We start from the raw sequence: 15,196 nt of genomic DNA on the forward strand, positions 1-15,196 counted from the left end.
TAATATGATGATATTCGTTGGTAATACTTGACATGAAGGGAAATGCTTCATTTTGACGAGGCGGAACTGGATCCAGTATCTTAACTGTTTTACTGGTAAGACTCATTTTCGGAGAATGAAGAAACAAAAAATAAAATATAGTTTAAAAAACTAAAAAAACGCGCTTTTGTAGCAAAATGAACTAAAAAGTGAAAAATAATCTTTGGATGATAGTAGTTGACCAATCACTTAATTTTAATGTAATACAAAAAAGCGTGGGGTGCTGTCTATTTACATTTTTGCTTGGACAACAAATGGAAGAAATTAAAGACAACTGATAAGAAGCCCCCCACGCTTTTTTGTATTACATTAAAATTAAGTGATTGGTCAACTACTATCATCCAAAGATTATTTTTCACTTTTTAGTTCATTTTGCTACAAAAGGGCGTTTTTTTAGTTTTTTAAACTATTATTTTATTTTTCTGTTTTTTAGTCTTAAGTTGGAGAATTATCAGACGACGAAATTATTTATAAAACGAGTGCGAGGTAATATCTTAACGTTAAGACAAGGACACCCCGATGGGAAGCTACTGTGAGTCATCGATGTATGTTTGCGGAAATCATATTTATATTACTTTGAAAATTTAAGATGCATTTGAATAGAAGTTTGTTCAACAATGGTCTGATCAGCAATGAATTTCCAATTGAAGGCTCACCTAAATTTTGGCATGAAATTAGTTAAAAACAATTATATTTCATGTTCTAATTACCTTGGAACATTGGAACAAATTTTGTCTGATGCAGAAAAATTAAAGTTTTTTGTAGATATTTTGAAATATTTTTTGGGAGCATTTTTTAATGTATTTTTTAAAATTTTTTCCTTGTTTACATTGTTGGATTTATGCCAAAATATTTCTTAAAATTGGAGGAAACTAACAATTAAAAGAGTTAATTAATTAATTTGATTATAGAATATTGCATTGTCATCGGGTCTGAGGTCGCGTGCCAAATTTCAAAAGAATCCGATTGCAGGAAGTGGACGAAATTTGAGCTGCAAGATTCCATTACAAGATACATACATACATACAGGTGAAGCTAATAAAAGCGTGTTAAAAAAGTGGTCAACAATGGACGCTATCTACTGGAGTTACGGTCAAAATTTCAACAATCAATATATCTCCAAACAGGCATTGCTTCATTCAAATGTAGAAGCAATTTTCACCAGTCATACCTTTGACGGGCGATTTTCTCGTTTAACAAAATTGACAATCGTCATTTTGGAACCAAGCTATAGTCATAAAATGGGTTGCAATATTTTTTTGGCACAGGCATAAAATGAAACAGTAAATATTTATCAACATTATTTCAAATTTGAACCAACATAGTGCTATAATACTCACCGTTTACATTTCCAATGGATACACCCCAATCCTTGCGTAAAATGGAGAAAATTAGAGCCTCAAACTTGTTTCTTGCCTCTTGGTTTATAAGTCTGTCTCGGAAAATGCGGGCCGCTTCATACGCCCATGCTCTCAAGAGGCCTTCTGGAGCATCCGGAGTAGAATCACCTTCTTGTGAAAGAGGGTGCCGAAATAAGGACATTACCCACCGAGTCAAATCAACAGGAGTAAATCGGCAATGGCTGTGCACATCACTGCTGAATTCATTGCGCATCTGAAAATACCATATATAATAAATGTATCAGGTAAAAAATATTAAGTTCATGCTTTTGTCTCTAAATCGCCAAAATGTGAATCGTTAACGCTGAAAGAGTCAAATTGTGGTGTGTGTGTGTGTGTTTTCTTTTGCTCTCTCTTGGTGCATAAATGAATGATAATTGAAACAGGGAAACATAAATCATAAATGACATTAAAAAAACAACAAGAGTACAACAAGAGAGTTTTTTTCAACAAGAGTACAAATTTGCAAACCCTCATTATTTTGTTTCAAGCAATTTGTTTTAAAGCAAGCTTAATCTGGAATGTATGGTCTGTTTGGAAAGTAATGTCAATGAGTCGATTAAAAGATGTTTATTGATTCAACCGCTTAAATACTTATAAAGGCTTCAAAAGAGATTGTTTTCAAGTTAATATATTGTTTCTGGCGACATTTTGACCATTTGGGGAGTAAAGACAGGTATTTTCGCAAGTATTGTCTTTATCTTTCGTGCAAGACGCTATCGACGGAGGAAAATATTGCTATCATGTTTTGTATGAAACTCGGCTTCTTTTAGGTGGAAACTTTTCCCACTATACAGAGAGCGTTCGTAATGGTTTTTAAAGGAACGGGAAGTTTCCTTAAAAGAAATTTTGAAGAACACAAGCGATTTGTGAAATTCGTGAAGAGGTCAGTCACGAACTTCGCCCTGGAAGGCTATCAACAGCTATCACAGGCAAAAACGTGTGACTAAAATCTTGAACTCATACAGCTTGTTGAGTATTCCTTATCCACACATAGACATTAAATATTCAAAAAATTACTGTTCAAGGGATTGTGATCTATTGTCTGAAGGGGTGAAAAGCGCTTGCTTGAAGCTTTTCACCGCTTCGACACACATGTGTCTGTGGAAACTATGACTGTGGTTACAACCGAAGACCACATTCTCTCGGTCGATATTCAAAGGTGTTAACAATACCCCTGCCACTCTATAATCCTGACGAGACTCTTCTCAACTTAAACTTTTTCTCCTATTTGAAAACCGACATGAAAGAAAAGTATTTTGACTAGAGGTGGGAATTGTCGTTCTTTTTAATGATCCATTCATCAAAGGATCGTTCATTATTTTGATCCGTTTATTCGACTCGTTCATTTGAACGACTTCGTTCCTTTATCGAAGTCGCAGGTGATCTCTCTGCAAGACATAGTCACATACATTCGAAACGTTTCATAAGATCAGTAATATTCTTTAAAGGAAAAGTAACTAAAATTATCTAAACGTAAGAAAATATGTCTGTGAAAAATTAATCAATAAATATTTTATTTGGGGTTAGATGAAGCATGTTCGGATAAGAATAATTTAAGCTGTTTCTTCGTCAGTGTGTGGGAGCAGCATACCGAAAAAGAGCCTCACAGATTTCAGACCGCGTCACGAGTCGAGTCAGCAAGTAGACAAGACGAAAGCATTTCTTGATATATTGAAAAGCAAATGTTGAAGTAAATACAGAACTAATGTTCTTTAAAGCAATTCAGAATATGATTTGAAAAAAGACAAGAGGACATTAATTTAAAAAGAATTAACGGGGGGGGGGAGTAGTTACAGCCAAATTACTGTAAATTGGTTTTAAAATAAAGTTTTTTTTTAAGGTAAACATTTGCTTTTTGAATAAAAAATGGCGTAAGTTGTCGAAACTGACCTTTTTTGACCCCGAAACAAACATCTGTCAACCATGAGATCTACCCAAAAGAAAAAGGAGCGTTCATTGCAATATTTTTTTCCAGCTACAGCACTGTATATATACATATAGTATTACCAATAGACCATGTATAGCGAAAAAAGTAACAAATATATAGTCGGTAGTTCATACATCGGTACTTAATTTAAAAAAAAAAAAAGACTTACCTAAATATTAGGTAGCTTTAAAATTATTCCACAGTACAGTTGAGAAAAGAAAAATTAAAAACGCAACATCTTTTTAAATGGAATAAAAAATAGATAGTAATAATCCTTATCAAAAATCTCTGGTTATTGATTGTTAAAAAAAGCAACTTTGAGGTCGCCAACCAAGTTAAAAATAAAGCCAAACCAATATAGATGGAAGTCGATCGGGATGTTATAGAACAGGGGCTCTCAAACTTTTCCGACTCGCGGCACACTTTAAAAATTAGAATTTTTAATCGGCACCTTAGTCCCCCTTTCTCTTGTATAGACACATATCACAATTCCTTCTGGGATTTAGAACCCCTATTAAAACAAATATATAACCAGTACAGCAACAACGCTGACTTTACTTTGGAATGAAACTGTATGAGTTATGTTTCCGAAATGCTCGATTGATGGACTTTTTGTACTTCTGCAGATATCAAGTCTAAAGTCTAATTCTTGTTTCACTTGATGTAAATGTCACGATAAATCGTATAAAATGTGGTTGTAATCTTTTGGCGCAAATCTTGCACATCATGTGGTTCATGGGGCAAAAGTTCATGATCTCTGATGAGACACCATTAAAAATGACGCTTTGAGTTAGGTCTAGTGGGTCTAGAGAGCAGGGTGGGCACGGAGAAGTTGATTTTCGTCGTCAGAACCTCGTCAGATCCAACGACTAAGAAGCTCGTTCTTGAGGAAAATGAGGAACGACCATGAATGATCATTGTTTGTGACATGTTACAGCGAGTGACAGATGAATTAGTTTTAAGACTTAATCTCTGCCACAATACGAAAGGTTCACATATCGAACATTTGGGAAACAACGCTTGTACAGTTCCTTTCTACAGCAAAGTCAACGTTGTTTCTGTATTGGCAATATGATTCTTTAATAAGTCTTAAAAGCTCTGGGGAGAATTGCCACAAAAAACGGACACTTCGCGGTACCCCTCGCCAATTTATGCGGCACCCAGTTTGAAAATCCCTGTCATAGAAGACAAAATGATCGCCGGAGAAGTGATAAAAGGTATGTTTAGAAATAATGTTGGCCACATAAGCCGTGAGTAGGATTTTAGTAGGTGCGTGGGACAGGAAGTTCAAACATTTTGTTAGTAGCCCAAACAAGTTAAACAAAACATTACTAATGGATACATTGGAAAAATGCAAATGAACTGCAACGGTTAAAGACAAATAATGAATAAAGCATAAAGTAAAAAGATTCGAAATGAATATATTGTACTGCACTGAGAAAAAAGAAAATTTAAGATTGATTGAGCGTTGAAAATTTGTAGATGAATGTAATTCCAAAAAAAAAAAAAAAAAAACTAATTTGAATTCTGAAATTTTGAATTTAAATTATGTTTTTCGCAATCACGAGTTTCTGCAGGACCCTACTCATTGGAGTTATTGTTTCTAGAAACGGCTTCTGTCCCCTCAAGCCTGTCTCTCCTTCTGGGCGGGCGTGTATGCACATAGGCGTGTGTGTAAGTGTGTAAAGGCGGGTGTGTGTGTGTAAAGGCAAGTGTGTGTGTGTGTGTGTGTCAGCGTGTATGTGTGTCAGTGTGTATGTGTGTCAGTGTGTATGTGTGTCAGTGTGTATGTGTGTCAGTGTGTATGTGTGTCAGTGTGTATGTGTGTAAAGGCACGCGCGTGTGTGGGACATGCACGCCACTGGATTCCGGGGGACAGTGGTCAGGACCAGAGGAGACGCGCCAGCAAAGGCCGAAGGGCGATGGTGCTGCAGAGGCCCCTGTTCCAAGCTGAAAAAGGCACGGACATCAAAGACGGTCAAATGAAAACAATCAGCAATCGTGATTGCTCAAAAAAATGCGATTTTATAACAAGTGTATCAAAACAATGTTCCAAACTGCTTACCGTTTAAAAGAATGGTCGTTCATTTTTAACGTGAATGAACGGATCCATTCATATTAAGGACTCTTTCTTTTTGACCCTTTCGTTCATGAACGACACATCCCTAATTCTGACCACTTTGAGACATTTGATAAAGACTTGTACCAAAGCTCTGAAGGACATTCCGGAAAAGGCCAACCGTATGTCCGAAAATCTCACAACAAGCGATAAATCAACTCAGAAGAAGTCTATTTTGTAACCTTTATATTTATTTTAATGGTTGGATAAATAAATGTCTAGGATTCGACTCACTGACATTACCTTCGGGAAAGACCTCGTACATATATCGCTTTGAAACGTCGGTAGGATTAATGTAACCATTAACAGCTTAAAAGCTTATTTTGAGGACTACGCATAAAAATGACCTAGTCTAAATTGAACTAAATAATTTTTATCCTTTTAGGATAAAAATTATTTTACACTTACAGCTTCCAAGAGCTGCACCATGGAACCAACAAGTCGTCGGATCTCTGCAGCACTGCTCCAGACTTGATGCCGTGGCAATGCCTCCATAATAATTGGACTCAATGCTCGCCGGTAAATGCTCTGCAACTGCTCTTGGCTCGGATAGCTATGGTAGAAAAACACATCACCTTCTATGAAGAACGATAAAAAATCAAACATGATGTATAATTTTAATTTTTCAACATAAATTGATGTAAATATATATTAGGTACATTTGAATCCATGTTCTCTAGGTTCTTTTAGATCTTCTCTTCTTATTTTGTTTTACCTTTTACAGCACCTGTTAGTGTTTGTCTTGCTCTGCACAAGGGTTTTCCAAATACTTTAGCCTCTGACCTTTACTTTCGAGTTAGAGATTTTATTGTTTTTAAAGTCATTCAGAAATTCTTTCAATCCTTCATGGTTTGCCTCTATGTCTACTATATGCATCAATTCTCTATTTAAGATTTTTTAAACTCTGATATGACCGCGTGAACGTGATCTTTTAATGTGCACTTCTAGGAAAAATTCTGAGTGCTGTTATGGTTACTTTATGTTTAGAATTTGAAAAACTGAAATATTTAATGTACCTTCTAGCATTTAAAGATTACTTGTAATTTAAGTCGATAAACTAACTAAAAGTTACAGTTCAACTCCATGCATTTAATGATTACTTTTCGATACTTAACTAACTGTACCGATGTACATCTTCATTTAATTCTTACTCTTTTAATTAAATTGAAATACTAAATAAACGACGCTGATGTACATCTGGTGCAATTAATGATTACTTGTTACAGAAATCGATACATTTACTCATCAGTACAAATGTGCATCTCCGTGCATCTAATGATTACTCGTTATGGGAATGGATGTACTTACACAACATCATAGATGCACAAAGATCGCACGAATGTAAAATTTACTTATTACAGAAATCGAAACATTACTCAACAACACAAATGCGCATCTCCATTCATTTAATGACTCCTTGTTAGAGAAATTGATAAGCTTACTCAACGTCACAGATGGTTTCAATGATTACTTGTTACAGAAATCGATATACTTACTCAACTGCACAGATGTGCATGAGACTTGTGAATCGGGCGTTCAGAGTAGTTCTTCCGGCCAGTGAGGTACTGCTTACTGATCCCACGATTTGAATGCCTTCTATCCAAATCCACTCTGCATTTTCGTCATAATAGCCGTGGTACGTCAGCACCTGTAATAAACACAAGGTGATAAATGCTTCAAAAAACTACGCTTCAAATTTTTAAGCCATCATTAGAGAGAAATTCAACAGCATTTGAGTTAACTTTTAAACATTAAAAGGTCTCAGTTACATGAAAATTCTACGAACTCTTAAATAAGCACCGTTAATCCTTTATTAACGTAAAAAATGTGAAAGCAGCTGAAATTTATCGGCAGCTCAGGGATGTGCATGAGGAAGCCCTTAAGAGGGAAAGTATAGTAAAAGAAATGAGTTAAATTTTCTTGTCTACGAGATTCATTGTAATATCAGGTACAAGTACTATTATTAGATACCATAGATGTAGTATAACTAGATGTACACCCGGTATGGGAAAGCATTGGTCACCATTGAAAGCGCAAATCTTGAATTAAACGGGCAACAGCATAGCCTACGAGGAAGCACGCTGTTTGCACCGTATCAGTCTTCCGGCAAAAGTTGTTGGTGCGCATGTGCTAAGTCACGAGCATGCGCTTTTCGGACTCTTGCCCGTCTAATAGTTCGTCTCGGTTGCCCATGGAACCCGTTTCTCGTTGTGTATCTAGTTAATATTGCATCTATGGTAGATACATGGCTCGCTTGAGCTTTTTCTTCTCTTTTTCTTGATTTTTTTTAAACTTAGTATTAGTTCTTCTAAGACAGTTCTCACAAACTATTTTTAAGTTCTTGGGAATTACGAAAGGAGTGTACATTTTGCCAAATGCAAAGACTATATTCTTCTTTTTTTTTCTCCTAACTTGTCTGTGAATGTTGGGGAAAAAATGCAAATCCACAGGAAATAAAGAAAATGATAATTTTAGGGTCATTCCATAGTGACTAACGTAACATTCGCAGCTGATTTTCAAACTCTTTTTACTTACACCGGGAGTAAAAATAAATGTGTTTTGGTTTAATATGTAGATTTAAAATGTACAAGGTCACTATTTTTCATTTCTACCAAGAATTTGAAGCAAAATAAGCGCTGACAGGTGTTTTTTCACCAAAAAAGGCATCGTGACTAACGTAACAATTTTGCAACCCTGAGAAACAATGCTTATGTTACGAGGCAAATTTTTCTGAAACTTACGCAGGCATTTAAAATTGGCCGATATATTTGTAAGAGGTAAACAATCTATTTTTTAAAATGTACTACAGATTTGTTACAGATGAATCTTTTTTGGCCTTTAATGGTACTTTTACGTAAAACTGTGTGTGACTAACGTAACGTGACTAACGTAACCATCGAATAACAAGCAATGAATGCATATAAAAATACTTTTTATAATTAATATCTTGCTCTGATATTACTTTTACACTTTTTAGGAACCTTCTTTGTGTTGCATTATGGTTCTTTCTTTACTTTTTCTTCAACATTAGTGTAAGAAATTGAATGGAAGGATTCAGTTTAATTAACTCAATTGGAATATGCGACAAAAAAAATAAACAAATAAAAAAACTGCTTTTACAAACTGAATGACATCATTCTTGTGTGTGTGGGTTATTAAATCCTAAATATCTCTCTTTTAAAAAATTAACTTTATGCAAGTTGATAGTTTCACCGAATTCTAGTATTCTGCCGATATACTAGTTATCGTTATAAGAAACTCCGTAGTACTTTTAAATGGCATATTATTTTTTAAGGTTTACTGATTCATCGAACGAATAGTGTTGCACATGCTTTTGAATTAAAATGTAATATTGAAAAAAAATATTCGAACGTTTTTGGAGAATGCATTTTAATTCCAGATATCACCGCAAATGTTTGAATTTCTAAATGATCATTCTTGAATTTTCTGAAATATATGGCCGCAGCGCTTTTTGTCACTGTATCATGATGTAACATCTTCAAATGTTTTCCAACGAGCAGCCATTACTTCATTTTAATAATTGCTGGAAATGTATTTTCTAAAAAATAGAGACGTTATCCTTTGTTAACATTGTATTTCTATTATCTTAATCCTTAAGCTTGGATTCTTGTGTTGAATGCACATTCAGCAGAGTACTCATTTTGCTTTACTCATCTTTTTTTCTTTTTTAATAATTCTTTAAATTGGAAGTATATTTATAAAGACCTTTAGAATAAGATTTTTCTAAGTAAACAGAAAGTCTACAATGTAATAATACTGGTATTTTTCACCCTTTATATTTTTAATCAATACAGAATGCCTACATATTCAAAATTGTTCATGAAAATGGACATTAAATTAAATAAGTTTTAAATATTAGCAGTCATTTTTAAAATGATACGTTAGTCACATGCAAACTGTTACGTTAGTCACAGCTCAAATGTTACGTTAGTCACACTAATTATTTTATATCTACTGATACTAAAATAAATATTTTGCACTTTTTAAGTGGATATGACACGGATATAAGAAAATAAAAAGTGCTGTTTGGTTCAATCATCTTGTTTAGTTTTTAAGCAGAAAATAGTGCATTTTCGTGACTAACGTAACGTAAATATTTTCAGTGAAATAACCAAATTAATTGAAATACTTATCTTATAATGTATGCAAAAAGAACAGTCAATTTTATTGGGCCAACATCTAATTATTTAGAATAAACATAGTTCTTTTAAAAATTAGCAAAATATTTTACATTAGACAAGAAAACGTAGACGCATGTTTTTTGCACATACTAAGCCTTTTCTACAACCTCGCACGTTTAGAGTCAGAAGAAATGCACCGAATGAAATGTTTGCAAACGGCTACTGGATTTATGTACTGGAAAGTATGCTGAATGAAATGATAGGTCACAATTAAGGCTTTGTGGAAAAAAAAATTCTGAGGATGAGGTTGACATTTCTATGGAATGACCCTTTACCATTATTATGAATTTTACAGACTTCTCATTGAAAGTACAGAATACTCTTACCTGTTGCAACCATGCAAGAAGCTGCGAGGTGCCCCATTTGTCAGCTCTGGGCAGGCAAAGGTCTTTTAGATAGAGGAGGAGTCGCTCGTGCTCTCTAGGGCGCAAGATGCGTCCACCTTGGGCTCCAATCACTGCACATTGAGAACCTAATTTCTGTAGTACATGCTGCGGTCCGGTTTGTGCATTACATGACACTGTTGAGAAGCCAATCGATCCCAAGCGGCGTAAACAACTACGCAGGATCGTGCTGAAAAACAAATCAGCAAATAAGGAACGTTATTGGAAAAAACGTCTTTTGCTGTTGTATATTCGATTTTCTTCAAACGATTCTAATAGTTCATCAAGCTTTTCAATCACTTTTTGCTGGTAAAGGGATCTATATTGATTTTGTTTCGGAAATTTAAGGCTCATACAAAATATTTCCGATGGATTTTACAACTAAATCGGTTTAATGTAAGAGCACTTACTTAGAGAGGTTTTAATTTTCGATAGGCCGTTGCAATCGCAAAAATAAAAGCCTTGCGATTTCTTTTTTTCTTTTTTTTTTCAGATTTCGGTTGAGATGCTTGAAAATTTGTGAAACTTTCAGCTAGCAAAAATCATCGATATCTTCCTTTTCGCGAAAACTATGTCTCGCAAAAACAAGTGCTTTTACAGTATTCGAAGTCTTGAATCTTAAAAACAATATTAGGGAAGACTGGGGCACGTTTGCGCAGTGCCCTTTTTCTAAAACGAGTTATAACTGGAGAGCCAACAGTCATACCAGATTGATGCTGCTCCCTAGCAAATATTCTCACAAGTTTTTAAGCATCAGTCGATTTTCGGTTTAGCATAACAGATAGAAAAATCTGTTTTCTACCAAGTTGAGGAAATTTTGTGTTGAACGTTTAGAAGCTTATTGTGAATAAATAATACTTGGTTAAGAACAAATAAATATATAAAAATTAGCAGAATTCTATCCTTTTTTCAGAATTGTATTTGTATGGACAGAAAAGTTAATCAATTTTGTTGCACGTTAAAAATAAATCCAAACTTGCCGAAAGGGCACATTTACACATTTTCGTCGGGGCATATTTACGCACGTTCTTACTGTGTCTTACTACTCTGTCTTACTCCTAAATGGACCCAGACGCTTTTTCCTCTCTCTACTGTCTCAAACCTTTAGTATTTTCAGGTTATTTAGTTTTGAAACTCACCATTCATTTATAATTAAGTAACAGATTCGTATCTTATAACTTACATTCGTATGAACTTCATGCCTGTTCAGCTTTAACTTTATACACTATTCAGCCTGTAATACATTTTCTTTATTTCAAAGATGGTAAGACATTACATTCAAAACATTAACAGGAACCACGTTAGATGTCAAAATAATGAAAAGGCTTTTCGATAAACCAAGAATTTCTCCTAGTAGACCTCCCACATCGTCACATATGTACTACCCCAACTGAGACCATTTGAAAAAGTAGGACCAAAGCTCCGGAACCAGGAAAGGAAAAAAAGAGAATGCTCACAATCCTAACTGATACTCCGATTAAAGAAGCCCTCAGATAAGAGAATTAGAAGCTACAAAGAAAAAAAAAAACATAATGGGCAGAACAAAACAAAAAGGAAAAAGTACTTAGAAATTTACAAGTTTTTAGTGATGCAGAAATAGAAGACATCAAAGAAAAAAGCATGAAACCAAACTTGCGACAGGGAAAAAGTTAGTACACTCTGCAAAAGGAAATTAGTTAACGATATGGTTTACGAAGTAGAATATTGTGCTTGCATCTATTGTTTGAAAGCACTAAACCAATCGAAAAAAAGGACAAGACAGGGTTCAATGTCTTAGATGTCAAAACGCAGTCTCATGACAAGTATGCGAAAAGAAATGCTTTATTTTTGTTAGTAAAAAACAAAACAGTTATGAAGATGATCCCGTGTTTGGGGCAAGTTTACGCATCCGACTGGGGCTCAAAAAACATTTTTTTTAACGGTTAAAATACAAGCTGAGCAACAACTGAATATACAAATTATGACTTCATTAACTGCTTCATAAAACCACACTGTCCCTAAAATTTCCTAGGTTAAAATATAAAAATTAGAAAATTTATTGAAAAAAATCCGCGCAAACGTGCCCCGGTCTACCCCACATACATAAAAAATAAATTAAACCCATTTATGAAAGTACGCATGAATTCTACTTGATTTAACCTAGAAAATGAATGAAGAAAGCTTTACCCGATAAGTTGAAAAAAAAAAAAAATTGGATCTCAAATAAGATATTTAAAAAAGTAAATAAATAAATAAACGTCTTAAACAAATTTATTAGTATAGTTCAATTAAATGTAAAACATCTTACGCATTTTTACTTGTTTGTTTTTCTACATACAACACTTGTCAAAAACAGCGTGCTGCGATAAAATTGTCCAAAAGCGCAGAAGCAACCCCACTAGCCATTAAAGATTCCACAAGTTTTTAATTAAAGTTGTTAAAAATAGAAAACGCTAAACTGTTAAAAACATGTTCAAAAGATTTTTTTCTTTTCAAATTCACTTTTTTTGAATCTGGCCCACAACTTACGTCAAAAACTTTTCTAATATGCACATATAATTCCTGTTCCAAGACTATTGTTACAAGAATAAGCAAAACATTTTTGTTTACCTTTTTCCACATCCATCTGGTCCCACCAGTAAGAAGGGTTGCGCCTGCAAATCGGAGAGCCAAGGTGCCAGTGAGTCCATCATTCGCAGGCAATCTTCTGTTGGTACCACTGAAAGAGAACTTGGGTCCTCCAGGTGTACGCTAGCGTCTTCCATTTCCTCCTATACAAAATAAATAAAAAAAATTATAGTTGGAGCAAACCTAACTTGGCAGCGTCCTAGTGTTGTGATTAGGATATGCGTAGCCTATCCAATGATGCCATGTTAGATTTACCCCAATCATAAGAGTAGCAAAGAGTTTCTTATTTTTCTTATTCACTCCACCGTAACCTGCGTTTTAAACTTTTTGAAACTCTTAAGAGGGTTTCTTTTTCGATGAAATTAAAAAGAGTAAGAGAGCAATGCAAATCAGTCAGACAAAATATAATAACTTATACTGCCTGGGGAAGGTAAATAGCAGCATCTGCAAATTTTTATTTTTTATTTATTTATTTGTTTTATTTTATTTTATGTATTTATTTATTTTGCTTTTTTTAAATAAATTTAACTTAAATTTTATTGTACAAACACGATTATTTATCTTCCGCTGAAAATAAAGGCAAAAAGAAAATCCCATTCCAACATTTTACTAATGTTTGTATGAGAATCAAAATCGTCTGTCAGTCTGTGAGACACATCATCGTCTTTCTGTCTCAAAAACTCATTTTGTAGATGCTGCCGTGTACCTGCTCACGGCAGTATAAAGTTATAAAGAACGTATTGAAAAGGGCCAGTGGAGCAAAAAGAGAAAAACGCGGGAAGATGTTCACCTGTAAATGATAAGTATCCATTCTGCCTAGGCGTTCATCGTAGTAAGTATTTAAAGGATAATTAGGATCAGGTAAAGAACAGCCAGTCCAGGAAAACACCTGTGAAGAAATGTAACAATAAAAAATAGTATCAAAGAATTATTTTGTAAATACTATTGTTTTTTAAATCAAGTTAATGCATGAAGAAGGGTGTTATGATCAAATAAGACTTGTTTTTCACCTTTTTTTTTTCCGTTTTTACCTATAAATCTAACCTTTAAAATATTTACTTGGGTAGCAAAAAAAAAAAAACAATAATAATGGTAACATCTTAAAACTTTTAGTTAATTGTAGCTCATATAGTTCTTCCATTGAACATACGTTCTTCTTCCCTTGGAGCTTTACAGTCAAAGACATTATAAAAAAAACATGCATTATACTTAGTTATTTTTTAAATGACTAGCGCACCCGCACGGCTTTGCCCGTAGTAGAAAATTAAAAGGTCATTTCGTTCACCTGTATATTTACAAATAATGAATGATGAATTTATCGCCAATTGGCTATGTTCATTTGCTGGCCCAGGTTACTGCTCCACGTTATGATGATTTTGTAATTTACTCTTCCACGTTGTGATAATTTGCTCGGTAAAATGTTTTAAAAATTAGAATATAAAAAGAACAAAATCGAATTTTCGAAAAATCGCTTCGAGGTGCGCATCCCCTTGCTACAAACTAATTCTGTGCCAAATTTCGTGAAAATCGGCCGAACGGTTTAGGCGCTAGTCGCGTCACAGAGATCCAGACATCCAGACAGAGAGACTTTGAGCTTTATTATTAGTAAAAATATACTGATTTGAATTATATCTTCAGGGTTCAGAGTCAGCAGAATGAATGGAATCATAATTCTGTCGGAAGTTCGATTATTTAGAATAAAATTTGTTATATGTGAGTGGCAAAATTTACTGCAATGCAAAATATGTAAATTTTATTGTATTGTTCGTAAATAATGAATTGTAGTAATGTTCCGTTGAAAATTTGAATTTTAATTCATTCAATTTGCATCATTTTGAAATCAATTGTAATTAAAGAAAAAACTCCTTTATAAATTTTTTAATCATCTTTAATTTAGAATGAAGAATTTGTGCCGAGTTCTATAGCGGGAAGGATGATGTCACGTATCTAGCATTATTAGTTCGGTTAAAAACTCGGTACTGATTGTTTGACGAACTTTTCTTTAAAAGAAAGAAAGGTTGCAGATCTTGAAAACATTGGTAGCTGGGAAGTGTTCATGTGACACAGGAGGACAAAAAAAAAAAAAAAAAAAAAAAAAAAAGAGAATCTAGACAATACAATTTTGAAATTGATGTCTGACATCAAAAAGTGACAGCACGAAAGGTAACTCGAGGCACGAAAATGTAAATTTCCGGGAACTGTTGCAATTGAGAAAACAAAATTGGCCTCGTTGCTAGTTTATAGACAAAAATACTAAGGAGTTTTCATATACTTTATTTTTCTCATATGTTTTATTCTTTTTCATAAAATATTTTATTACGATCAAATTTTCTCAATTTTACTACCTTCTCTATTTTAATTTCATGACTTTTTAAAATTTTAAATAACATGCTTCTCAAAACTTGATTTGAACCTTTTGTTTAGAGCTACTTTATTGTGCCCTTTTCTTTTTCTGATAATTTCACTTTTTTTTCGTAAATAAGATTTACATAAAATTAATTTCAAACAACTTTTTA

The 15,196-nt window shown here is 33.9% G+C and overlaps 1 protein-coding gene across 1 annotated transcript in view; it reads right to left on the reverse strand.

The window, feature by feature from the left end:
- Positions 1 to 15,196, reverse strand: part of LOC129235279 (cytoplasmic dynein 2 heavy chain 1-like) — a 288,399-nt gene that overhangs the window by 111,629 nt on the left and 161,574 nt on the right. Inside the window, 6 exon segments of the mRNA XM_054868999.1 lie at positions 1,380 to 1,653; positions 5,897 to 6,041; positions 6,985 to 7,136; positions 10,017 to 10,263; positions 12,663 to 12,820; positions 13,471 to 13,569. Of these exon segments, the coding sequence (XP_054724974.1) occupies positions 1,380 to 1,653; positions 5,897 to 6,041; positions 6,985 to 7,136; positions 10,017 to 10,263; positions 12,663 to 12,820; positions 13,471 to 13,569 (1,075 nt within the window).

Source organism: Uloborus diversus, chromosome 2, assembly GCF_026930045.1.
Source record: "Uloborus diversus isolate 005 chromosome 2, Udiv.v.3.1, whole genome shotgun sequence".
NCBI lineage: Eukaryota > Metazoa > Arthropoda > Arachnida > Araneae > Uloboridae > Uloborus > Uloborus diversus.